Source organism: Trichosurus vulpecula, chromosome 3 (assembly GCF_011100635.1).
Source record: "Trichosurus vulpecula isolate mTriVul1 chromosome 3, mTriVul1.pri, whole genome shotgun sequence".
In the NCBI taxonomy this organism is placed as follows: Eukaryota; Metazoa; Chordata; class Mammalia; order Diprotodontia; family Phalangeridae; genus Trichosurus; species Trichosurus vulpecula.
Genome location: NC_050575.1, coordinates 27396454 through 27423388, shown reverse-complemented (window position 1 = coordinate 27423388; position 26935 = coordinate 27396454). Strand labels below are relative to the sequence as shown.

At 39.8% G+C, this 26935-nt stretch overlaps 2 protein-coding genes across 5 annotated transcripts in view; one reads left to right on the top strand and one right to left on the bottom strand.

Moving 5' to 3' along the window:
- Positions 1–464: 464 nt before the first annotated feature.
- On the top strand, positions 465–13577 carry SKP1 (S-phase kinase associated protein 1). Its single transcript, XM_036748751.1, has 6 exons — positions 465–632; positions 4350–4446; positions 7046–7119; positions 10237–10380; positions 10769–10909; positions 12796–13577. Exons 2-6 carry the CDS (start codon positions 4350–4352, stop codon positions 12829–12831), a joined length of 492 nt encoding a protein of 163 aa, XP_036604646.1. The 5' UTR covers positions 465–632; the 3' UTR covers positions 12832–13577.
- An 8685-nt stretch (positions 13578–22262) lies between these two features.
- Positions 22263–26935, bottom strand: part of TCF7 (transcription factor 7) — a 119464-nt gene continuing 114791 nt past the window's right edge. For 3 of the 4 annotated variants that reach the window (XM_036748747.1, XM_036748749.1, XM_036748748.1), the window contains one exon: positions 25305–25472. In XM_036748747.1, coding sequence (XP_036604642.1) covers positions 25387–25472 — 86 coding nt within the window. In that variant the 3' untranslated portion in view covers positions 25305–25386. Of the gene's footprint in view, positions 25473–26935 lie in introns of all 4 variants that reach the window. The other variant, XM_036748750.1, reaches the window with a different exon arrangement.

The window sequence follows — 26935 nt, the reverse complement described above, 5'->3', positions numbered from 1 at the left end:
TTGTGGGTTCTTTAATTTTTCTTTTTGTCCACCAATCTCTCAAGAAATTAAATTCCTTAAAATGACCTGCAACTCTGTCCTTCATTGGGCCACTCACTGGGTCTAAAATAATCCCTCTGATTATTCAAGTAGAAACAGGAGCTGCTCGTCACCCACAAATACTCACTGTTTATCTACCCCATAAACTTCCCAAGCTCTGGAGCATTCTGTTTACGACAGCCTCTGCCTGAAGGACCCGCCCCCCAGGCTCAGGAGCTTCAACAAGCAGTCCTGTCTAAGCCTCTAAGCCTCCCCTCTCCCAGGAAGGGTGGAAACGAGAGAAGCTCCTCGGCGAGTGCGTTAGAGAGGAGCAGGCGAGAGAGGCCCCTTCCTCTCCGGCGGTGTTTGTTTGTTCCCCCATCAGGCAATATCCTCGGACACCCCAGCGTGCTCTGTGACGTCACCAGGCCCGGGGTCCTCGGCACCGCTCCGTCCGCCCTTATAAAGGCCGCCACCACTGGCGCTGCTTCTGTAGTGGTCTCGGTGCTCCGCGTTGCTTCGGGGCCTTCCCTCCCTCGTCGCCTGCCCCTTAGCCCACCCGGTCTTCTCGGCTCCGCCAGCTTGCCCGCCGGGGTCCCCGGGGATCCGGAACCGTAAGTGGCCTGGGCGCTCGGGAAGGCAGGGTGGAGGAGGAGCCGCGGGGCGCGGCCCGGTTGCTGCTGTGTGGCGGCGGCCTAGGCCTCGCCCTCTCCCTTCGGAGCTCGGCAAGCCCCCCATCCCTTGCCCGTCCTCTCAGCGTTTCCGGCCCCCAGAGGAGGCGGAGGCCCGAACCTGTTTCCCTTCCTTGTCCCAGGCCGCTCGAGCTCCGACGTTAGCTTCACACGCCACAGGCCCGCCCGCTTACAGGCGCCTTGACTCGGTCAGCCTGTATACCCGCTGCCGGGGTCCGCTTCCAGCTCACGGCCCCCTTCTGGCTCCCCGTGGTCCGCCTCGCTCCCTGCCCGCTCTCACGGGGAGCCTAAGCCAGTTCTCTGCTTCACTCAGCGTGCGACCCTCCCCCCTCCCCCAGGGTGCGTCTACATCTTTCTCCCGGTCCCTGCTGCTGAGTGCGAGCTAGTTCTCTCTATGATGGGGCACCTTCTGTGCTCCCCTTCCCATACGTGTCTCCATTTCTTTTTTCTCCTTGCTGATTATTTGCCCCTCCTGTGGGTAGCTGGGTAATCCAGCCCAGCCCAAATCAGAGAAGGGGGAGTGTGGGGTAGGAGGGGAACGCTTCTCTGTGTTCTATTTAAGCTCTAGACTTCTTATTCACCTGCCGTGGCGGAGAGGGGCTTAGTAGCTTTTTCCTCTCGTAGAAATGGTCACGTCGTTAGGGTAGAAGCACCCTGAATTTTGAAAACATTTCTCTGTTTGCTTTTGCTGCAAAAACTAGGTAAACAATATGACTGCGCTGTCTGGAGAAGGGCCCCTCGCGCGCTCCTGGCCACACGGCCAGTGAAAGGAGAGTCGGTCGTCAATGTCTTAGGCGGAATGTAGCTTCTGGGCTTAAGCTTTGGATCACCTGGTTACTCAGCGAGGGCCGGGAGGCAACAATTGAGAGACAGCCCGGGGGGGGGGGGGAGGGGGGAACGTTGGCCTCGCTGCTTGTTGGCAGCGTAGCTTTTGCCAAGTTTAGCGGATGGACCATAGAGCTCCCTCAGAGTGTAGAGTAGGGTGGGAACGAGTTCTGCAGTGCACCTAAGCCGATTAAGCATTAAAAAATTATGCTTTCATGATCTGTAGGGATGATAAATGGCCATTGAAGGCGTGGTTAGAGAAGCAAGTGGAAAATATTCCTTCTGTATTTGATTGGAATTGCAAGACTTTAATGAAAATATTGTAAACCAACAAAACACCACACTCTTTCCGTGTTCCAGGAGTCAAAATTTTTCTGCTTTTTAAATGAAAATTTTCAATAAAGCTTATGAACCAGGATTGTCCCAAATAATTTTGCAGTTTTGATTGCACTTTGCAGTTTAGATTGGAAGGGTTAGAAATTTTAAGACCCAGACACGTACTTCATTTTAGTAGTAGAATGCATACCCATTTGATCAGGAAAGGAATAAATAAAACAAATAGTATTCGTAGACTTGGGGAACCCAAATTTATGGTCGTTAACATTAGGTGGCAAATTTTCAGAGGATTCACTTCTCTGGAAATAGGGTTTTTTTTGGGGGGGGGGGAGTGTAGTGTGTGGAGATGTTCTTTCCGGGTCTGATTACTAAATTGCTTTGAATTCTAAATTAACATCCCTTCAGTGCTATTTAAGAAGATCTTAAAGATCCCAGAGTAACCAGATACGTTTGAAGTTTGTGACCAAGCAAATTTTGCTAATGACGTTTTTGATCTTGGACAGATGAAGGAACTTACCCAGACATTCTTAAAAAGTGTCAGACTTTTTGTAGTCCATAATATCTTGAACCAAAAAATTCTTAGTGTCACTTGTGTATATGCAGTACGCAAGCTAATATTTTAAAGCCTTTAGATTTTTTGTCTCCCTTTTGGGCAGGCAGCTATTCTAAAATAGCCTTATTTAAGCCAATGGAGTCTCTGTAATTTTGAAGTTGTTGGTATTTGTAAATCTGCTGCAGTGGAACTGGGCAGGGCTGGTTTCAGTAAATTTTGGTATACAACACTCCTTGATAGGAGGATAACAGATAACCAAGACAGCTTTGGTACCTCGAATTGATGTCTTCAAACATCTCCTTTTCTGTCCAGGAATGAAATCTTTTTCAAAATGTGCATTTTTTCTATATAAATATTATATATATTGCTGTTTTACTTAAAAAAATTTTTCACTGCACTAACATTTGGTGTAGAGGAACTGGGTCACCAATTCCCATCTTTCATCTTCAACTCCAACATTCAATTTGAGAGCTTACTTTTCCCAAGTTTGAATCAGTTATATTTTTTTCCAATTGTAAAATGTGCAGTGCATTTATTGAAATCTACAATATACCTTTTAAATTTCACAGATCATTTTCATTAAATGTAAAACTTCACAGATGCTTTAAAAATTTTTTTTCTAATCTAAATTTTTTTCAGACAGTGAATCCCAGAGTAAGTCTTGGATATGAACCTTGTGTAAAAGCAGAGCCAAAACATATACACACTAATGTAAATGATAACACTAAAGTGCATTTAACTGAGGTTAACTCAGTGACATCTTGTGTGCGAGGAATTTGCAACAAGTAAGCCAGTGTAGCTGGATTGTAGGTTCACGGAGGGGGGGAGTGAGGAGAGTAACTGGGAAGTACGAAAGGGTCAGGTTATTAAGAACTTACTAGATGTTAAACGAGGATTTAATTTGTTCATGGAAATTAATAGGGAGCTACTAATTTAATTGGGGGTTGGTTTGGGGAGGAGGTAGTTGATATGGTCAGACCTAAAATTAGCTATTTCTCTTTGCTTATAAGGGAAGGTTGCAGTTGTTGGGGAGGTGGAAGTATTTTGGGGAAATAAAACAAAAAAGGAGAGTCCCAGTAATGCTTATCTGTTCATTAGGTATGCGTAAATATTTTAAAGTATGTTTGAAGAGTATGGGGGGGGTGTGTGTGTGAGAGTGAGTGAGTGAGAGAGAAAATAGCTAGAGTTCTGAACTCTTTAATTCAGAGTAAAATTTTATTTAAAAAGATGATTTAGCTCAAGGACTAAGTTTTGCAGGAAATAATAGTAAGCATAAATTCTTTATGTTTACATGCCAACACTTGATTACTGTTTTTCTTTTGGGCTTTTGATATTACAAACTGTTTTGTGCAGCTAACTCAGAGTTCCTTGGAAATAAGATTATTTTAAAATTCTCAATGATCTCAAATACCTGAGTTTCTCATGTAAAAAAATATGGCACCTGTTTGCTAAAATTGCTGTATTGTTAAGACAAGTCTGGGGTGAAATTGAAGCTCTTATAAAGCCATCAACCTCATTTTCCCTTGGCTGCTTCGTTGAGGTGTGTGTGGTACTGCATTGCCTCATATTTAAATGAACCACATCGAAGTGACTCTTATCTGTTCGAAACCTAGTTTCAGTGGCAGGACTCATGGGAAACTACAAGTTTGTCTGGAAGTTTTTTCAACAGATGTGGTTAGGTTGCATTGATGAACTTACCGTGGTAGAGAGTAAACAGATAAAGGAAAAGGTTTCTATAAGAGCACCTTCACAGATGGTTCACTAGGAAAAGCTATCTTCAGGTTGTGTTTTGCAACCTTATTTAGAAGTGTTTTCTCTGGGCTAACTTGGGACCCTAACAGTCGTCTTAAAATGGATTCTCTTTAAGTAGTTAATCCTGTGCTTTGTAACTTGTCTCACCACGATGAATAATTTATGTGTTTTAGATGCCTTCAATTAAGTTGCAGAGTTCTGATGGAGAGATATTCGAAGTTGATGTTGAAATTGCAAAACAGTCTGTAACTATCAAGACCATGTTGGAAGGTAAGACTTATACTTTTGTTTTTCCATCCAGAAGTTGGATGGAGAAGACTTTCTTGTTAGCAGAATGGAAAGTGGTAGAACATTGAATTGACTGTCAGTGGTCTGTGTTCAGATCCTTTCTCTGACACTAGCTTTGTTACCATGGACAAGTCACTTCTCATTGAGTCTGTTTCCCTGTTTATGAAATGGAAATCATACTTTAAATCATCATGATTTCCATCTATAAAATGGAAATCAGACAGATTTGTGCTGTATGATGTCAGCTTATAGGGGGTTCTATGGAATATCAAAGACATGGGAGTTTTAAGGACAGTTTGATAAGAATGACTTTGAAACACCATTTATAATTAAAAGCATTTTTAAAGCACCTGCTAGATACTGGAGTAAGCAGGGGATAAACAAGAGTGAACCTATAGCTGCCTTTTAGGAGTTTACAGCCTATGATGAAGAAATCATGTACAAGTATACACAGAATACTGTTTACAGGGTTAGGGAGGGAGGGAGCTCCCAATAGCAGCTGGGCTAACAGATAAAGGAAGTCAAGACCTGCTGCTTTGAGCTTTAAAGGAAAATCCAGGACTACTAAGAGTCAGAATTGGGCAGTGGGGCAGTGTTCAATGTTTGGCTTTCAAATAAATATGTATAATACATAAAAACTATGTATTAAAATACCAAAAAATACACAATACAAATATATAAAAATTAAAAGTAATGCCTAATTTTTAAGAAGTATGTTTTTTGTGTTAAAGTTCTAAATTCTTGACTGATCTAAAATAATAATGAGTACAAATTAAATTATCCTATATTGACATGTAGTCACTATCACTATTTAAATTGATTAACAGTTTGGGGGAAAAATATCCTTAAACTTCAAGAAATAAAGGTACTAACAGGTTCTTTGGTAGGAGGTGAGCTCTTTTTTTTTTTTTTATTAGTCCCTTAACACCCTGTCTTTCCCCTTTTGGCCCCAGACTCCTTCCCGCAGTTGAATCTGGCAATTCCATATGGCTTTGCCATTTTTATATATGGATTATCCTGCCTTTTTTTGGTAGTTTTACAATACTTTTCCTTATTAAGCTCCTGTGAAACCTCATCTTCCCTATTGTCTTTGTTCTACTGTGCCTTGGACACTTTTAACATGTGCAAAAATAATAAATGCCTAAGCCAAATTTTGAGTCTTGTAATTAATGAGGAGTATAATTTTTTGCCCTAGTGTGAAAGTCAACAAATGGGTAGTTAAAGGTTAGCGTGGTTGGGCTTTAGGAGGAGATATAAATACGAAGGCTTTAAAACTTGTTTGTTCCCTAAATGGTTGCATTGGTAGAGAATGAAGCATGCTCGATTTCGTCTTAGTCATTGTCTGGAACACTTTTAACAAAGTCTGTTGTGTGCTACTCTGTAATAGCTTTTGCCAGTGTAAAAGGATATGTCTTTTTAAAACTTGTTTTTCCTTGGCATCCTGTTACTGAAGTGAATGAACCAATTTACTTAGGACTTAGCAACAATCAGGTTGTTCTGTTCTTTCTTAAGGACAGAATTCTTCGAGGGTTAGAGATGACTTGTTTTATCTTAGTTTTATATTGATGAATTAGGTGGCATTCAGATGTTTGAGGATTGCCATTCTGTGAAACTAAAGATTAATTATTTCTTTTCCTTGGTCAAACTGTTACACTTCTCCCACTGATTATGGGTTTTATGTAACTTAGAAAATGCAGTCACTTAGAACAGAGAAAATCTTGGCATGTGTATTTGGAGGGATCAAGTTCATGTCTAGGGTGTGATAACAGAGTATTCAGGCAATTTAAAAAGTTCTTGAAATTAAATAGCTTAAAAGAACTATTCTGTCACTTGATGAGGTTTTTCTACTTTCTGATTTAAAAGCCCTAACTTTGGATAATGCAAATCCTTGAATTTCAACACTAGAACAACTAATTCTGGACAGTGTAAGTCCTTGAGTTTATAAATGCTAGAGGAATGGTGTCTTTCACAATCATGAAATTAACTTTACTGTCCAAAAAAAGTGGTTTTGTAACTTTAGAAACATAAAAACCCGAACGTTTATTTTAAAACAAGTGGCTCTTTGATCACCATGTATTCTGTCTATTTCCTAATGTAAATCAATAAAGAAAAATGTTTAAGGATTTCGCTTTATACCTCTTCTTTTTTAGCTCTGGTAGCATAGATAAAGAGCTTTAGTTCTTTATCACCTGGTCTGAACATAAAAAGACTGAAACTCTAAAATTCAGACTTACTTGAAAATTCTGGCATAAAGTTTTATTTGCTTCTAATTTTCATGCCACAGCTTCTGGGCATTGGGAATGTATGGTAACTATAACTTAACCAGAGAGTTTTTGTGGTCACATGAGAAAGAACTGGTTGGCTTACCATAAGAATTTGCTGTGGAATAAGAATTGTCCTTAACACTCGATGGATGGGCTTCTGGAAAAATACCTCTTACTCAGAAGCTTTTAATTTCTACTTTTCCCAAATTAAAAAGAGCACATTTTAATCATCAGTGTTTGGGACATTGCAGTTGCTGCCATAAATCTCAAAGAGGAGCTTAAGTTTTGAAAACACTCTGAATTTTTTTTTTTTTTAGATCTGGGAATGGATGATGAAGGGGATGACGATCCAGTTCCTCTACCAAATGTTAATGCGGCGATATTAAAAAAGGTAAGGCCTATTGATTATTCTAGGTAACCGCTAGCAGTGGTTTTTCATTTACAAAGGTGGGGCTTAGCGAGAAGTTTCTGGTTGAATTATTTTTCTGGTATCTTTAAATGGATCTTTGAACAGGTCATGATAGGGATTTGGAGACAGATTTATTCAAATCCCAACTCTGTCACCTAATATTTGTGTAACTTTGGGCACCTTATTTTAAGGTCTGTTACCTTCTTGAAATTATTTTCTGTTGCATTGTATTTTCTAAGTGTATCTGTTCCCTAACCACAAAATATACCATAAGCTTTTTGAGGGCAGGGCTGGTTTTGCCTTTATGTCGCTAGTTTAATTTAAAAAAAAAATTACAGCTTTAAATCTAGGATTTTAATATCTTTAGGAATATTCATTACATTCTCATCCTCTATGAATTCTTGTCAGGTTTTGATCTACAGAGAGGATCTGTCTAGTGTGCCTTCTGTTCTTTTAATACCTTGACATGGTTCATTTCCATTTTGTCAATAATGTGTTAAATGTTTCAAAGTATGAGTGAATTTGCCATGACACGGGGCAGTGTGTGTGTATTTTTATTATAGGTGTATGCATGTTTTTTATATGTGTGTGTGTATAAAGTCTTATGTAAAATCTCAAACTCTTGCTTGAGGGTAAAATTTTATTTTAAAAGGATGATTTTGCAAGGATAAAGTCTTTTCCCAAAGCCTTTTGGGGAAAGTACTGACTTACTTTGGATTATATGTATGCTTAAGTGCTGACACCCAATGACTGGCCTTGAAGGGTCTTTGATAACAGATTTATGGAGTTCTGGTTGTTGGATAAAGATCTTACATCTTTAGCATATAAGGGTAGCATCCTATTGTGCTACCCTTAACCCCCCCAGTTAATAGTAAAGCATTATATTAAGTACTTACTATGATGTCAGCACTGTGGGTAGATACCGAGAATATAACGAATAGAACAATCCCTAGCAAGGAGCTTACCTTGTAATGGAAGTGGTGTATGTGTGTGTGCACAAAATAAATATAAAGATAAAATACAGAGTAGTTTGGGGTGGAGTAATCTTTTTGGCTGTGGTGTGAGTAGACGAGCTGTAGTGGACAGTGGAGATCAGGAAGGGATGTAGGTTTGATGATACTTATGTCTGGAAGATAGCAATTTTCAGACATAGAGAAGGGGTGGGGGCAGAGTACATTATAAGGAATGGGAGATGGAACAACGTGTGAGAAGCAGTTTGGCTGGATCGAGGTGTGGGAAGGGAAGCGGTCGGTGCTGTGCTAAGCGCTTTACTTTGATCCTCACTACCACCCTGGGAGGGATGGTGCTGTTACTATTCCCTTTTCATAGCTGGGAAAACTTGAGGAAAGACCTAAAGTTTAAATGACTTGCCCCGGGGCCACACCGCTAGAAGGTTCTGAGTTCAGATGTGAACTTTGGACTTTCTGACTTCCAGACACATGGGGCCCTATATCCACTGTGCTCCCTGGAGGAGTAATACGTATATTCAGTCAGGACAGAAATATGCCTGGGGCCAGGTTCGTGAAGGATTTTTAAAAGCTAAACAGATTTTATGTTCGATCTAGAGGCTACAGGGAGCCTTTGTGCAGGGAATTTACACCATTGGATCTGTTAGGAAAATCTCTTTGGCAGAACTAGTATGGAGGGATTGGAATAGGAAGATACTCTCCTAGGAGACCAAGTAAAAAGGCTGTGTTGCTATAATCTAGGAAAGAAGTGATAAGGACCTGAACTAAAGTGGCAGTGGCTTTGTAGGAGTTGGATGTGATGAAGGATAATGAGAAGTAGAAATGGCAGGCAAGATTTGAAAACTGATTTGGTTACGTGAGGTGAAGGGAGAGTTCGGGGAGTTGAGAATAGTGCTGAGGAAACAAATCTTGGGAGACTGAAGAATGTGGTGTTTTCAAGAAAAGTAGGGACGGGAGAGGGAGTGTGTTTTGGAGGAGATGAATTGTGTTAGACATGTCGAGTTTGCAATGTCTCTTGAAACATACATGACTCAGCACTAAGGCGGAGTCCGTACGTTGGATTCTGTGGATCTAACTGTGATGAAGTCATGGAGAGAGAGAGACGGGCCCAGGATGGAATCTGGGGAAAACGTTCAGTTAGGGTTTTGGGATGTGGATGATGAAGCCAGTAAAGAGGATTGAGCAAAGACCTTATTAGGAGAACCAGGAGAGAGTAATAGTGTCATGAAAATCCAGAGTGGGAGAAAAAGGTGACCAGAGTCAACTGCAGCAGGTGGATTGAAAAGGATGATGACTGAGAAAAGATTATCCAAGATACAGTAATCACGAAATCATTGTTTTCATTTGAGTGATGGAAGTTGGAAGTCAGATTGGAAAGGGTTGAGAAGTGAGAGGAAAGGAAGCATAGACAGCTTTTCCTAGGAGTTTGGTTGAGAAAAGGGAGGACAACTTCATAGCTTGATGGGATAGGGGTGGGGCTGAGGGGAATCTAGTTTTGATGTGGAAGCAAAGGGGGCTGAACAGTATCAAGGGCCATATTCATACTGTGGCCAAAAAACTTGGGCAGAGCTGTTAGCTTAAAATATATCTATACTTGAACAGCCAACGCACACTGTTCTGTCAGACCTGTATTTTTCAGCCTTTCCAGTTTGTAGAACCTGCCAGATTGTGCAGACTGCTAGGAAGTATCCTTAATGAGCCCCATATCACACCGAAGAATGGGGCCTTCTTTTAAAACAAAAAACTTTCACATTTAAGTTTGCATCAACAAATGCCAGTTTTCAAGTTTATAAGCATTTCAGCAATCACACTTTGTAGTGTTTGTGGGTTTTATTAGATGGCTCATAGGAACTGGCATTTAGATTACAGTAAACATTTTGTTAGGTGGCTTGGCTTCAATTTACAGATGGAGAATAATGCCAATGATCTGAAAGTATTCTAGTCTATTCCATTTTCATTGGCATCATTGCTGCTTTTAATTCTTCAGTTAGGCCAAGCTTGGTTTCATTTCAATTTTGGAAAAATCATCTTTTCAGATACTACTATTAAAATGAGCTCTAAATATGATAACTGTCAAATATTTAATTAAGTTCCCATGGTCTTGTGTCAAACTTTTCATTTTTGTATTTAGGTAATTCAGTGGTGCACCCACCACAAGGATGATCCTCCTCCTCCTGAGGATGATGAGAACAAAGAGAAGCGAACAGATGATATTCCTGTTTGGGACCAAGAATTCCTGAAAGTTGACCAAGGAACCCTTTTTGAACTTATTCTGGTATGTGGTCATGTGTGTGTGTGGATTTGTATTGTAGAAAATCATCATGAGTCAAGAATTTGTTAGGTTAAATACACTCATTTATTAAACTTTTTTGGTTTTGGCTTTCTTGGTCAACAACACAATAACACTAGATCTTATTTTAATTTCAAGTAAATAAGTAGTTTGTTTAAAATAATATATATATATATATACATGACTTAAATGGATTTAAAACTTTTTTTAAGTCTTAATATAGCTTTATAGTAAAATTTTTCTTTTAAAATGTCTGGTTAGCCCTCAGTGGCTATTGACATTTCATCAAATCCTTAAATTCCAGAAGACGGTGTTAAAATGGTTGTTTGATTATGAGGATTATATTTAAGGGAAAAAAAAATCTCATTTACAGGCTGCAAACTACTTAGACATTAAAGGTTTGCTTGATGTCACATGCAAGACTGTTGCAAATATGATCAAGGGAAAAACTCCGGAAGAGATTCGCAAAACATTCAATATCAAGAATGACTTCACTGAAGAGGAAGAAGCCCAGGTATTCTGGAAACTTTTTAGATAAAATAATCTCATGTTTTTGAAGTAGTCTTAAGATACACACACATTATGTATAACTATCTCACCTTATCTATGTGTGTGACATGTTATGCGTCTCACTTTATGAAAGACTTTCTGAAAAGTTACAAATTTGTGTTTAGTATATCAAATTGCCATTTATTATAAGGCACTTAATCTTAGGATCATAGACTTAGACCTGGAAGGAACCTTAGAGGTTCATGTAGTGTAACCTCTATCACACCTTTGAGGAAACTGAGGTACAGAGAAACTTGCTCTAGGTCATACTTAGAGGAGGTGGAAGAGAGAGGGTAGGATTTGAACCTAGGTCCTTGGATTCCCTTTTTTGTTCTTAAACTAGAGGTGATATTTTACATAGTTTAACAATTTATTAAGCACCTATTTTAAAGTGCTATTGTGAATGCAGGAGAAACAAAGCACGGTCAACCTTGAAGCAGTATCATATATAAAAATGTAACCTGCTCCTTGTTAGGTTTTAGAGAATTGGTTGTTGGCTCTTAATGTTGTTAGCTTTGTTTCTCCTTCACCTTCCATGATGAAATTATTTAAAAATTCCTACTGTCTGAAGCATCTCGAGGTTCTTAAACTTTTTGTGTCATGGATTCCCCTTGATAGTCTAAAAGCCTGTTGGACCCCTTCTCAAAATAATTATTTTAAAATGCATAAAATCATATTGTCATACATTTATCAAAATATTATAAAAAGAAGTAGCTGGGAGTACAATTTATACCAGCAGCATTGTAACTGAACAATTTTGATAGACTTAATGAACTTTGATCAGCACAGTGAAATCAACCATAATTCCAGAGGACCGATGATGATGAATGTTAACCCATCCCATCGTTTGAGGTATGATAGATTAAATATGCCAAATGAAAACAGGCATCTTTAGATATGTCCAATATGAAAATTTGTTTTGCTTGAGTATGTATAATTGTTACAAGGGTTTTGTTTTTCAGTGTAGAGAGGGAGAGAGAAGAAATACTTGTTAAATGAAAAAATAATTTAAAAAATACAGGAAGCCAAAAAAAAATCACAGACTCTAAATTAAGAACCTCTAATCTAGATGATGATAAGTTAATCTTTCTTAAATACAACTTATATAATAATTTCTCTTGGGGAAAAAATAGACTAACCATTCTGGATTGGGGTAGTATGACATGACTAGCTAGCCTGGTTTGTGAACTTGTCAGGATTTACGAATAGAATTTTTCCTGGCCATATTTAGTATATGCACATTGGTCTTTTTAGACAGGATTTACAGATATTTGGTACTTCATGATTGCTAGATTACTTTGTTCAGGATAATGTATATACAGAAGATTGTAAAATAGATTTTACTGATACTGTTGCCAATTAAGGGCCTGTGACAAAAAACATAATTTGAATATTCCATCCGTTCCAAGTTAATTAAAAAGCTGTTTTAAATAGAAAAAAATAAATAGCAAAACTTGTCCAAAATGACATCTCTTAAATGGCCATCTATTGCTTCTTAGATAAACTATATCTTCCGGCTTAGGACCTGTCACCATTTGACTCCCACTTAGCTTTCCAGTTTTATTTTCTTTTTACTTTCCTGTAGCAGGAGAGAAAAGAGTCTTGAGCCAGAAACCAAAGTCTTTAACATCCTGACTCTGTCATCCTAAAACCCTCACTGCCACCCCCCAGTTTTCCAGTCTGTAAAGTATTTCTTTTCTTTCGTGTTTCATTTTAAAGTAAATAAAAGGGAATCATTTCAAGCTTCTCAGAAAGTTTCTTAATAAACTCAGGTTACTTGTGTGATGGTTTATGTAGCTAAAAGTACTCTTAATCTCTTGTTTTTATAAATGAAAACGTTTTTTATTTTAGGTACGCAAAGAGAACCAGTGGTGTGAAGAAAAGTGAAGTTTTGTGCCTGTTGACACTGTAACACTGTAAGGATCGTTCCAAATAACTAGTTGCACTGCTCTGTTTATAATTGTTAATATTAGACAAATGCAGCAGCAAATCCGTTGTATTAGCAGGATATCGATCGTTCCCTTTGCATGTGTAGTGTTTTTTGCGTCCAGAGTCTAATCCTATGGCTGTTTTAACCAGTATAATCAAAAGTCTTTTTACTTTGGTCTGAATAAAACTGAAACTGTGTGGGTTCTGTATGGAAAGTGGCACTTTTGGCTTTCCTTTTCTTCTTTTGTAAAGCAATTTGTCCAGTTATCGTCCACCTTTAAACTTTAGTTTTCTTGCTATTTGACTTGCCCTTTAAGGAACGTTGGCATTGTAAATAAAACCACTTGCAAAAGTTTTCCACAATAGAATTAACAAAGTGTTATCTTTATTCATGAGCTTGAAACAGGCAAAAGGCTAATTGAGGTAAATATTTTGAATGGTTTTGCTTCACGGATGTTTTTTTCCCAGTTCCTCAGAGTGAAAAAGTAGAAAACTACTGGTATAGATTAAGACTAGCTCTGCAATATATAGCAAACAGGCCTCCCTACATTGGATATGTCTTTTTGAGTGCTGTCAAGCTTGAGTGTGTTTTGCTCACTGGAGGCCCAGTTACTAACCAGCAAGCAGCTTGTGGTTATTTGGCAGAAATGTGAACTTAGATAAAGTTGTTAAGCTTTTCATAATTAAACAAGACACTTAACCCAGATGGTGTGGTCATCCTTTTGGGGGGAAAATTCATCTCACTGCTTATTTGTGAAATGAGTTTAACTCTTTGTTTAAAAAAAAAAAAACAGGCTACCCATTGCAGATGTTTTTAAAAAAAAGCTAATTATTAAAATGCCCTAGTGATGGGGGATTTTAAAGTGGTGGTTCTCTAATCCTCTCATGTGTTACAAGGTTATGGGCTAATTAATGGGTTCTGCAAGAAATAGACCTCATCTGGCAGATGAGAGCTACAGAAAGCCCCCACTACCTTCATGACTTTCCTAGTTTTATAAGCCTGTTTTTACCCTTCTCCTCACATTTTAATGGGTAAGTATCTAGAGGTCTTTTTTATATCAGCTTTCATGCTGACTGCCAAAGGGAGATACTGCTTCCCTCCTGCCTAATAGCTACCAAATTACTACCTCTTTTTTTCAGTATGTAAAACCTTCCTCCTCAAAGGTCATTTTCCTTTATCTCCTCACATATATCCCTATCTATTTCAGCTTGTCCCTTGCCTGGTATTCTTTGGAATCCTCTCTTTGCCCTTCTATTGTTAACAGTTTCTTCATCCTTGATCTTTTCTCATGTTTCTCATTTCCATGTTAATTGATACCAGGCTCTTTCTCAAAGATAACACATGCTTTGCCTCCCTTTTCCTAAGCTTGGATGTACATCTCAAGCAACACATTATGCCAAGAAGAGACACCATATGTTTCCATCCTCTCCCTGCTGTAGTCAGTCACTCAACAACCTCTCTCCTCCTTTGATAACTATAATTGGATTACATCAACCCATTCAGATTTTTGTTGCTCACCGTTTACTGGTCTGCTACGTCATTTTTTTTTTCACTGTTAGATGGATTCAACCACTGGTGGCTTAGCTCTTTGTCCCAGCTCTTGCACTTGTCGTTGGTGTTATCAATATTCACATCAACTTCTTTTGGAAAGAATTTTAGAAGCCATTCTGACCAATCTCTATTCAACCCTACGATGCATAGTCTTAGTTTAACATTAAAATGTCTAGGTTATTTTTATATATACTCTTATCAACCCTTGACTCCTTTGAAAAAATTTGTCACAAATGTAGGACTCATCTTTCAATCTTACTTGGATTTTTTTTTTCCTCCTGGGTTGACTATTCACAGTGTTAGTCCCCAGCTTTTTGTCATTTCCAGGTTTCATGAGCATGCCATCTGTACTTTTATCCAAGTCATTGATAAGAATGTTCAGGCCAAGCATAGACTGATCCTTGATCCCCCAGAGACCTTTCTCCAAACTTAACAGTTAATGTTATTAATGACTCTTGGGGTTGTGAATGTTCAGCCATTTCTAATAACTCTCATTTGGCTCGAAATGAGGAGAGATTTCAAATACACTGTTGTAATTCATATTTACTATGTCTAATAAGTAAGACGTAACCTTTCCAGTCTCCATTCTCTGTAGGCTAGCCATAGTAGCTTAGTTGCTTGCTGTTCCTTGAACTTGATGCTGTTGCCCATCCCCCAGACTTTGCACTGGCCTTCTAAGCTCTCTCTCCTCATGTCTACTTGGTTTCCTTCAAAATTTAACTAAGTATCAGCTTCTTAAGATGAAATCATAACTGTTATGGGCTCTATAAGAAGTATATCTGTTCTTATCTGGGAGATGCAAGCTACAAAGGCATCTTGCCTAGCTACTACCAGCTTCTGTTTTTGTCCTCTATTTACACTTTTTAATAGAGAGGTGGAAGAGTGAGCATATAGAGGTCCCTGCTATTGTCTTTCCTTACAAAACTGCTTTGAATTATTTTGTATGTATCCTGTATATATTTACATATATGTGTTATCTCTCCTATTAGAATGTGAGCTCTTTGATGGTGGGAACTGTTTGTAATACAGCCCTCAGCATTTAGCATAATGCCTGGTATATAGTAGGAGCTTAATAAATGCTTGTTGATGTAATTTGAAAAAAAAATCTAAATTTTCACAATATCTTTTTGACGCAACCATGTCAGCAGTTTGTGGTCATTGCTTCCTTTTCTAGATGTTCACTCACAATCTCTTTAATATGTTTTAGAATTTTTCCGGGAATTGTAGTCAGTGATCTTTTTAACATATAATTTGTAAACCAGGAGATTTGCCCTTCTCTAGTACTGTGGGCGTGTTATAGTCTAAAATGTCATTGAATGGTTTAATACGTTCTTCTGGGCCAGGTGCTTTCTCTCTTACTGTTGCCGTACTATCAGCTCTCTGCTAACTCTTCTTCTCTGCCACAAAGATCATCCGTGCCAAAGAAAATGAAAGCAAAATGAGTGTAATTCTGACTTTTGGTTAGTATCATATCATCTCCCTGAGTTTAGTGGCCTTATCCTTCGTGCTTATTTTTGTAATATAACTGAAACTGCTGATCATCATTCTAACATCCTAGACCAAAGAGCTCTGTGTATGTTCACTTTTCTTTCCCTCTATGCATTAACCATAGGTTCTGTCTTTGACTTTCTCTTCTTTATAATCTAATCCATTCTAACCCCTGCCTTTATGCAGATGATTCAGATCTGAAAACGTTTCCATGACTGCTGACCATTTGTACCTTATCACTTTTGTAGCCTGATAACCCTAAACAGCATATTCAGAACTCATGGATTCCTCCTTTTCCTCCTTGTTCCCATCCTTCCTGAACACCAGTTTTTCTGTTGACTTCCCTTTTGCATTATCTAAACTTGAAATCTCAGAATTTGTCTAATTCTCTCATCTCTAACATTCATTACTACTACTAGCTTTAGCTTGGCATTTATAATTCCCGCCTACATTATCACAATTTCATTCTCCTCCTTGAAGTGGTGATTAAGAAGGCCCTTTGGCCTTTGCGGAAAGTGGTAACTCCTCAGATAGGAGGCTGATTTAGTCCCACGGAAAATTGGACGCAGTGGCTGAGAGTAGTCCTTACCAGAACCATTGAACTGGAAACAAGTGTACTTCCCTCATGTGATCGAAGGGGAGATATCATCAGTATCCGCTCTGGTAGAACGTCTGGACAGCAAGACTAGATTGAATAGGGAGATGTTAGTTACTACAGGAAACCAGGGAAAGATGATGATTTTGGATTAACTGGAGGGCAAGTGACGGCGGTAGGTGAAAGGAAAGAGCACAGATAACTTGTTCTGGTCGAGGTTATATAGACAAGAGAAGTATTTATGAGAACTCAGAAAGTACGTATCAGTGTAAATAAGGTGTCAAAAAGAGGAATCAAAGATTACTGAGATTTTCAAGTTAGTGTGATTAAGTTAATACTGAGGTGAGTGAGAAAGAGAGGGAAGAGATAGAAAGCTGTAGGGATACCACTTCCAACAGTTAAAGGCTAGTCAGTTTACGTAGTTTATACTAGTATAAGCAATTGCTTTCAAATCACTCTTGAAGCTGTTATTAGCATCGTCATGTGCTATCAGCTTCCATCCTCCACCTACTTCCCTTTCATTAATATTTCATACCTGTGTTTATTTTAATGTTACTGAAATTCAGCAACTTTCTAGTATCATCTATTTGTAGGCAGGACACTGAGAAAACAAAGATGAAACAGTTGACATTTAATTTTATTTAAAATGACTTCCCTTCATACAGTCTGCATCTCAAGTCAAACTGCACTACTAGCGTATTTCCCATGTTGACCCCTGTGCGTAAGAATTCCACGCTCATTTATGCCTTTTAGAATCTCTTTCTTCAAGCCTTAACCTGGGGTCATTTTTTTCTGATCCCTGTGATTAGTGTTGTCTCCCTCCCCAAATTACCTCGTCGCACATAGTAAGTGCTTAATAGATACCTTTTGACTCCTGGAGGGCAGATTTTTTTTTAAAAATTTGTCTTTTAATCCTCACGGCTTAGTACAGTGCCTTGCGTATCATAGTACTTTAGTAATATGTCTTTGGAACTGAATTGTTCAATACAGGGCAGGTTGCGGTAAATTACAAGATAGGTACAAAGAAAAGTAAATATGGTTGGGTCTTAGTGCCCTTAGGAAGGGTTCGTGAAAGAGCGTCTATGCAGGGCTTTAAAAGGCTACTTAGATCTTGTGTGGCAGAAACGAGAGCAGAGCAGAGGCGCAAAGGTGGGAAATGAAGCCTGGGGACTCCGCGTGGCGTTGTATGGGAGGAATGTCATTGTCTGTCACAGTTCTTCCAAACTGAAGTTTCCCTTATATGTCATCTGTAGATTTATAGATACATTGTTTGAAACTGCAGGTATTTTCATTATGTTCTCAGTTTTTTAAGGGTCATAGATTCCATAGTATCAGCCTACTACATATTTTTTAAGCTTTGAGAACCTTCCCTTTCCTAGTACCTAAAATTTGTTGAGGAGCTGTGTTGCCTTTCTTTTTTTTTTTTTTTCTGATTTTGTAGACTTCTGTGATCAGTATCTGGAAAGGCCAAAAATCGGTGCATTTTTCTAGTCTGTCTTCATAGGGATTGTTCCTCTGTCTCTTGGGTTATTTTAACTTCCCTGCTTTGGACTTTTCCTGCTGATTTTCCATTTTTCTGGAGGCTTCAGATTAGAACTGCAAGCTCTTTGGCACATAGCCCCACCCCAGATTTTTACAAAGGCAGTATAATGGTATCTGTTTTGTTTCCATTCCCTTTGCTGTAGACTTGTGTTGGTTTTTCTGGCTGGTCACAGCTCATTGGAAAGTGATTTATGGTCACATGTACCTATCTTGAACTTAGAATTTGGGGTTCTTAACATAATTTGAATCCTGGGGGTTTGCTTGTACCAGTGCTGAGAGCGTGCCTTAAATTTATAGCAGTAGAGAATTTAGAGCTAGAAGGCATTTCACATATTATTTAGTTTAGTTTCCATCATTTTACAAAGCAGGAAACTGAGGCCAGGGCGGAGGGGAGGGGTGGTAATGCTCAATTTGGTCACAAAAGTAACTAATTAGTAAAGCTGGGCTTCAAACTCATGTCTTCTGGTGATTATACTACGCTGCCCCCATTGGTAACACTTAAAAATAATTTTAAATTTAGGTTGAATTAAAGTTTTAGTGTTCTGCCATTTTATGATGCCACAAAAGGAGCCACAAATTATATTTTCTAGAAAGTTCACATTTCTTGGGAAAACTCCAGTGGTTCTTTTGTTGTAATATAGATTTTTTAATACTATGTACTATTGACAGAGCTGGGATAAGGACTCAGACACCCTGACTCTTAATCCATGGTGCTATGTACCATTTTACTATATATATAATTAGATTGGGGTGGGGGTGGGGTGGGCAATGATGTTATGTCTTCAGGTTCATGAAATAATGCCAAAGATGCTGTTCTGCTGTGTGTTTAAACTGCCTGCCTGGTTCACGTGCAGAAGATTGAAGTTCTATTTCTAGTCTCTTTACCATTCATACGGGCAGCCTGGGCTTTGACGTCTTTGAGTAACTCCTGCCCTCATCCAAAAAGATGTCAGTTAGCCGAGAAGCGCTGTGGTCCTCTGGGAGGAAAAGTCTTGGGTACGTGAGAATTGGGGTGATTTCATAGGATCTACTTGTGAAGTTTCCAGTTCCAGTCTTTGGGTAAGTTGATAGCTGTCACCTGTTAAACAAAAGGAATTGTATTTTCTGAAACCTAAGCACACAAAGCTTTGCTTTATTCAGATGCAAACAAGGTAAAGTTACACTTTGGCCTTTTACTGTGCAGTGCATATTAAATCCCCTGGCTGTGACACATTTTCCTTTCGGGTATGCATTAGAAATAAATCCTGTTGCTTTGATCCTCTGATTTTAGAATTTGCTTCTTTCATTCTTCAGGGGAGCCTTGTGTGATCATTTTCCCAACTAGATCCCCTCAACTTCTTTTTAGTCCAGTCATAGCTGAAGAGCCTTTCCAGGGGACCTGTGTCCAATTCTAGGCTCCACTGCTAAAAAGAAAAGGAGGTAAAGGTTTAGGAGAGCCACATGATTGGCAGAGGGTTACCACCTGGAGCTTATTGTCACAAGATGAAACAGATTCCATGAGGCTCAGGGGTTGATTGAGTAATTTGTCTTTTTAGATAGAGAGCCATCTTCTCTTTAGGAGGGAACTAGGGATCAATAGAGAGTACAAGTGTCGCAAGAGTAACTGAGTTAGACTCTAAGAAAGTAATTTAAATTCCTCAAATCCCCAATTTCTTTTATCAGATGACTTTGCTTCCAACGCTAATGTCCGTCAGTTGTGAACTTTCAGCTTCCTCGCTGTCCCTATCCAAATCTCTCCATCATTACTTCTTTGTAATGCACCTGCCTGTCCCCAAGTCAGTCAGCAAGCATTTATTTAGTAAGGTTTACTATGTGCCCAGGCACTGTGCTACTAAGCACTGGGGATACAAAAAATATGGTTAAAAAATATCATTCCCGCCCCCAAGGAGGAGACAGCATATAAAAGATTTGCAGTCTAAATGAAAGTAATTCAGAGGGAAAGCACTAGAGCGGGGAGAGAAGAGGGGAGATGGCAAAGGCCTTGTGTAGAATGTGTGGCTTGAGTTGGAATCTTGAAGCCAGAAGTCAGAGGTGAGGAGCAAGAGCATTCCAGGCATGGAAACAGCCACTGAAAATCGAGTTGGGAGATGAGTGTTGTGTATGAGAAACAACGTGACAGTGTTGCTGAATCACAGAGTAAATGAACGAAGGTAAAGTGTAAGCGGATTAAATAAGGTTGGGAAAGGCTTTAAAAATGAAACAGATTTAATATTTTATCCTGAGAGGAGTATTATGGAAGCACTGGAAGTTTAAGGGAGTGACATGGTCAGATTTGTGCCTTTAAGAAGATTATTTTAGCAGCCAAGTGGAGGAGGAATTGAGAGTGGGGAGGGACTTGAGGGCAGGGAGACCAACCGAAAGAAAGGATGTTGGCTATTGTCTGTAGGAGATGATGAGGGCCTGGACTAAGTGGGTGGTAGCTGTGTGAATAGAGAGAGGAGGACGTAAGAAATGTGATGGCAGGCACAGAAGGCTTGGCAGTACACTGTTTGTATTGGATGAGTTTGAGTGAGGAGTTGAGGATGACAATGAGGTTGTGAGTATAAGTGATTGGGAAGATTATGGTGCCCTCAACAGTAATAGGGAAGCTTGGAAGGGGGGGGAAGGTTTGGACAGAAGGAGAATTCTGGATGTGCTGAATTTGAGAAGCCTATTAGACATCTAGTTGGAGGTATTTAAGAGGCAGCTTAGTGATGTAAGACTGGAGCTTAGGAGAGAGGTTAGAGCTGGATCAATAGATAGGAAAATTGCCTCCATATAGAGATGATAACTGTAGGAAGAAATAAGTCCTTCCAAGAAAGAAGTTCTACACTAAAACCTGCATTATGGACTATCAGGGGAGACAATTAAATTCAGAACAGCCAAGAGTCAACCTAGAGAGATTTTGGTCCAGCTTCCCTCATTTTACAGAAGAGTAAAGTGAGGCCCAAAGAAAAAACAGCTTGCCTAAGGATATAAAGGAGCAGCTGGGTGGTGCAGTGGGTAGAGAGAGACCTGGGCTTGGAATCAGGAAGACTCATTTCCCCAAGTTCAAATCTAGCCTTAGCTGTGTGACCCTGGGCAAGTCACTTAACCCTGTTTGCCTCAGTTCGTCATCTGTAAAATGAGTTGGAGAGGGAAATGACAAACCACTCCAGTATTTCTGCCAAGAAAACCCCAAATGGGGTCACAGAATTGAACACTACTGAAACTGGACTACAAAAACAAGGTTGTATTTTAATGGTACAGCTGGGGCTAGAACCAAGGGTTCCTGATTACTAATAAGTGTGCTTTGCACTGTACCATTATACAGTGTAGTTAAGAGTGGGGTGGTGTGTGACCTATGGTATTTTCCAAGCCATGTAAGCCTGTACTTTTTTCTCATCTCTTTCTACTACCTTCCAAAGCCACCCTCCAGTGATTGTCCCCCTCTTGTATCTTCCATCTCTCCTCTCTCTGTTGGCTCCTTCCTCTTTATCTATAGATAATGCTTAGGTGTCCTCTAAGTCCTCAGATCTTTCCTTGACCCTACTTCATTCCCTCAAACAACCATATAATTTTTCTTCTACCAATCATGGCTAAGTGAAGTTGCCTCTTTGTGCACAACTGTGAGGCCTCAGTAACCTGGCTTTTCCTCCCCCCACCCCCTTCTGAAACTGCTTTAAGGTTACAGTCACTTCTTGGTATTTTTGTTAGACCTCTGTCCCTTTCAAATTACATTAGCATTTGCCACAGTTTTACCATCATTTCCTTGCCCTTTGGTTTCTATGATAATAACCTCTCTGGCTTATTCTTTTTTTCCTTTCTTTGCTAGTTTCTCTTCTAGTCTCTTATCTGTGTATATAGATTCTCAAGCACCTGTCCCTAACTTTTCTTTCCCAGTACATCTTTCCTTTGGTGATCTCTTCAATTACCATGTTCTTAACTGTCACCTTTCTGTGGCTGTAAGACTTAGTCTTTAATATCTTTCATTTTTAAAGTTCTGGTTTGGACGGCCAAATTCTATACTTCTACTTACTGGATGTCTATGGATGGCCATACTTTTCAGCACTTCCTGTTGTGCAATCCAGAGATATCACTGCCTGTACCATCTCCCAATGCCCCTACCCCATCCCCCCAGAAACTGGTATTATGACCTCCAATGGCCCATTCCCAATGGATAGCTTTCTTATAGATTGCTTTATTTATAAAGCTAAACATAAAAGCAAAAAAAAAAAAGTTACAGAGTTAATGAAGTTTTTAAAAAATTACAAGACGTGATGGATAACTGTTAGACCAATTGCTCCAAATAACTAAATATTTATCTCTGCTACATATAGCAATTTTATTTGGCATAATGATAAGGTTTTGCAGTGACTTCTACTTTTATCACATTTTTGGAGGTAAAATTTCTATAATAATTAAAACTGTGTAAATTTAATTTTGGCTACTAATCAAACAAGAAATATGAAAATGATTTGTAATAAAATAACACTTGGGGTAGCTTCTGGAATAAAGGGATCTGGGGGAGCTAATAAAACAATAGGATTTAGATTTTTTGCTTTGGATATAATAGTACTATGTTATAAATGATTTTACCTTATTTTCCATCAAATGATTTTTCCCCAAAGGGAAAAAAAAAAAGAAATACTGTCTACATTAACATCAAGCACATGTATTATTAGTTGAGATAAAGCCTAGAGGGTTTGTTATTAAAATAGACTGGAAATTGTTCTCTACTGCCTATTGGGTCCCAAAATGTAGCCACTGTCTCCCAGGCACCCTGACTGGTCTTAGTTCCCTTTGCAAAAAATCCACCATGTGGACTTTGTTCTCCCTGCTTTGCTCTTTGTATGTGGCCTGGGGAATGCTGTCTGCTTATGGTGTCTTTTTCCTGTGCCTGAGAATCAGTCTGTAGGTTTGGTTTGAAAAGTCATTTGTTACTTGGAGGGAGGAGTGAACAGATTGAAAGGACAGAAGTTTGGGGCCCTTGGATGATGATCCAAGCAAACATGGTAGGTAAGTCTCTCCCAGGAGAGAGAAAAACACTGAAATGATCTGTAAAACCTGACCCCCATGGGGGGTGGGAAACCCTCTTGTCAATATGGCATTGACTCCAACAAGAGAGCAATTCCTGGGAGGCGGGGAGAGGTGGTTAGAAAGTTGGTGTTTTGATTTAGAAAAAAGGTTATGTCCTTGGACTGATTTTTCTGTGCAAAGCCCCAGGACCTTTTATATGTATACCCTTATGGAAAATAAAAACTAGCAGAGGCCCCAGGTATCAAGGTTCAGCTGTGTAGTAGCTGCACAAAGGGAAATAAGCAAACTAAGTGTAGTGCTCGCAGTGTAAACAGCTTCCTAAGGTTCAAACTTTTATATAGAAACCTAGTTAAAAAGTATCTTTATTCTTACGTAAAAAAGTTGCATTCCTTGTTGATGCCTTAAGAAAATACAAAAATATTTTGTACACTATGAAGATCATTTTTTTCTTAATTTCTTGCAATGCCATAGCAAAAATAATACATTGTCTTCAGTATATAAGAAGTTGGGTAGGGAAGGAAAAAAATAGGCTACCCTTATAATGAATGGTTCCTTCTGAAACCAGGTTATGTATACTCTGGAGAGGAAGCATAAAAAAGTGTATGTTAAAATTCCAAGGCTCAGAAATTGATTATAATAGCCACTGTAGTAAGCCTGTTGCATAGGGGCATGGATCATCTTAGTAGTTTTTAGACTTTTAGTGGATTAGTAGCACTCCAAACCAATGGATCTGAAAAGATCACATGAAATAGGGAATTTTTGATTGGGGGGAGCAGGGCAGGGAAGCGTCATCCCTCTTCTTACCACTCCAGTGGGCCCTTCTCTCCTAGGAGACACCCAGGAAGCACCACAGGAGGAAAGCCTTAAGCTGTCTTTGTTAGCTGAGAGGATATTAGTACAAGTTTGAATCAGAATTGGAAGTTGAAACTAAAGGTTTAAGTGAGGTTTGAGATTCATCTGTGGGTCTTAAATACTATACCTAAACTCCCCCTTAATCAAGACTTGACTCTAATGGCCAACCCTCTAACAAGTGGTCTTCAACAACTAGACCTGGAAATGTATAGAAATTCTTTCAAAAAGTGATTTGACTAAGGACTGCTGCTGAGAAGCAACCCCCAGACTGGCTTTCTGCATCTTGGCTGTCTGGTGGCACTGGGAGCTGTGTTGTCCTTCGTTGAGTCATTAGGACAGGTTTCTGAGGAAACTCAGGTTTCTAGGAAATATTTTTGAGCAGTTAAGGCAAACTGTGCCTTGGAGTGAGTGGCCAGACTTCTCTGTCCTCCTGCAGAACTTGCTGGCTTCCCTCAGTATGGAATTTATCGCAAGCAGAGTTTACATAGGGCCTTTGGCCAGGCTAAAGCAGTTGGTTATCCGTAAACAGTGTTTTCCTGTTCTTTGAACAAGAAGTTTTTCTTCATCATTGCTGTGAAGAAGAGTCCGCCTTCCACAGCTAGTCACTGGGCAGAATTGGCACTTAGGTCTTGGACGTGCAGCTTTGAGGTCCCTTTCCTCTTTCCAGAATGTGCTATACATAGGAGGGGAAGGTGTGGCTGGTGGGCGCAGGGCTCAGCAGGGGCTTAAAGCAAAAGGATCAGAAGCAGGATGTGACCTGTTAATACTTAACAGGTGTGGGCATCTGGCTAGTTAGCACTACTTTATGTTTTATAGCACTTTCATGTCTGTTACCTTATTTGTAGAACGGATGTTAATCCCATTTTAATAAAAATGAGGCAGCTGAGATTCAGACAGGAGTTTGCCTGAGCCCGCAGGAGCTGGGACTAGAGCTTCAGTGTTGTGAATCCAAGTCTCATGTGTGCCTTCTACTACACCTTGCTGAAATCCATGCTGGACATGAAGGGCTGGCACATGAGGTGACATTTTGAAATTGGTCTGACCACTCTCCTGAACAGCTTGACTGCAAGGGCCCCACAGCTTAGGCAGGCTGTGTGTGTCCCTTTGTTGTATAAGGGCTGGGCACTATGTGGGAAAATGGGGTGAGGCCCCAGGCCAGTTTTTGTTTGATTGGCTGGCTGGCTCTTGACCACCTGTGGAGAAAGCCTTTGACACGGCTGCCTAATGGAAGAGGGAGGACCCTTGTGTTCCTGTTGCCATGATGCCTGTATGCTGCTGAATGTTCATGGAAAGGCTGCTGGGGAGCCGAGGGCTGAGGATCACCTTGCTGGGAGTCCAACCCCATGAGGAGCAGGCTTGAGATGGAGAGAGAGGGAGAAGGGGCAGCTTGGTGGTCTGTGTGTGAAATCAGTGGGACTGGTGAGCTGGTCTGGGGTAAAAGCAGGGCGAATGTATTGGAGGGAATCCAGAGGGGATGGAGGGGAGTCTATAGCACTGCCATCTGAAGAAACTGGGCTGGTGCAGCGTCCTTCTCCTTCTCCTTGTAAGTACCGAATGCATTTCTTTTTCCTCCTAAGAAGAGTGAAGAGAGTTATCTGTAAGCAAAGGGTTGAATTGACAGTCATATATATACCTCACACAGGTGTGTTGTCACTGCAATAGGGCAAAACCCTGCAGGAACTAGATTCCTGGTCGCTTTCTTCTCTCCTAGGGACCAACTGCTGAGAAGCCATCATAGAAGCTTCTAATTCTTGGTTAGCACGTTAATGTGCTGCCCTTCCCATTAAATGGCAGCCTGACTGTGCTACAGACTCCATAATCTTCCCCATCCAACTCAGTTTTTATGCATCTAGTTAAGAAAACACATACAAGTGTATTCCCTTCTTTAGGAGGCCATAACTGTAAAAGTTGGACTTTGCCTGTCTCACCCAAGTTATTGGGGAAAGGGTGACTTTAAGGAGAATGTTAATAACAGGGAAATACTCAAATCTTAACTGCAGATGAGCTGGTATTTTTACTCTCTCAATATCCCAAAGCCAACCTACTCTCTTTCCCCCACCCAAACCCACTCTTCCTCCTGAATTTACACTTCTTTCACTAGCCCCAATATTTTCCCAGTCACTCTGCTATAAAGTGTTAGGAATTTCCGCGACTTGTCCTTGGTAGTCACCAAAGCTTGATTTTTCCTCTAGCATCTGCATCTAGCCCTTTCCACTTAAGCTGCTGCTACTACCGTCATTCAGGCTCTGATCTACTTTCACGGGGACAACTGTCGTATCTCCTAACCATCTCGCTAGTTTTTTCTAACCAATTTCTTCCATGTCATCGTTAAAGTACTTTTCTAAAACACTCATGTCTGACCATATTATTCTTAAAACGGTTCTGTGGCTCCAAAAACTGTCCGTGTCTTCTTAAGTCTGCCATTCAAGGCCCTACAGTTTGGCACTATTCTAGTTTATCAGTCTAAGCCTCCAACACTCTTTCCTACACTCCTGTTTCAACTGGTTTGCACTGTTTGCTGCCCCCTGTACATGTTTGGTGCTGACACCTTTCTTTGCCTTTTTGTTCATGTTATTCTGTCCTTCCATCTCTATCAGCTGAAATCCTACCCGTCCTTCAAGGCTCAGGGAAAATGCTACCTGCTGCATGAAGCATTTCCTCAGTGGAAATGAATTCTTTTTAAAAACTCCTGTATCATTTTGTTTATGCCTCTAATATAACATGTAATTATTTGTATACTGTTAGTTATGCTTCTGTCTCATCTCCAGTATGTGTTCCCTGCCATCATCTCTTGCCTGGCGTATTGTAATAGCTTCCTGTTCTACCATCTCTTCCCTTTTACCCATCCTTCACCATAGTTGCCATCTTCCTAACACAAAACATCTGACCCAAATCTTTCATTGTTTTTTATTGCCTCATAAGAAATAAGGACTGGACTTGTCTCTCCTAGGAGTTCCCTGTACCAGTGGAATCACAACTCCTCCGTAATCAACTTAAAGCCTTAAAGTGCTGGCTGGAACACTTAAGTTAAATGA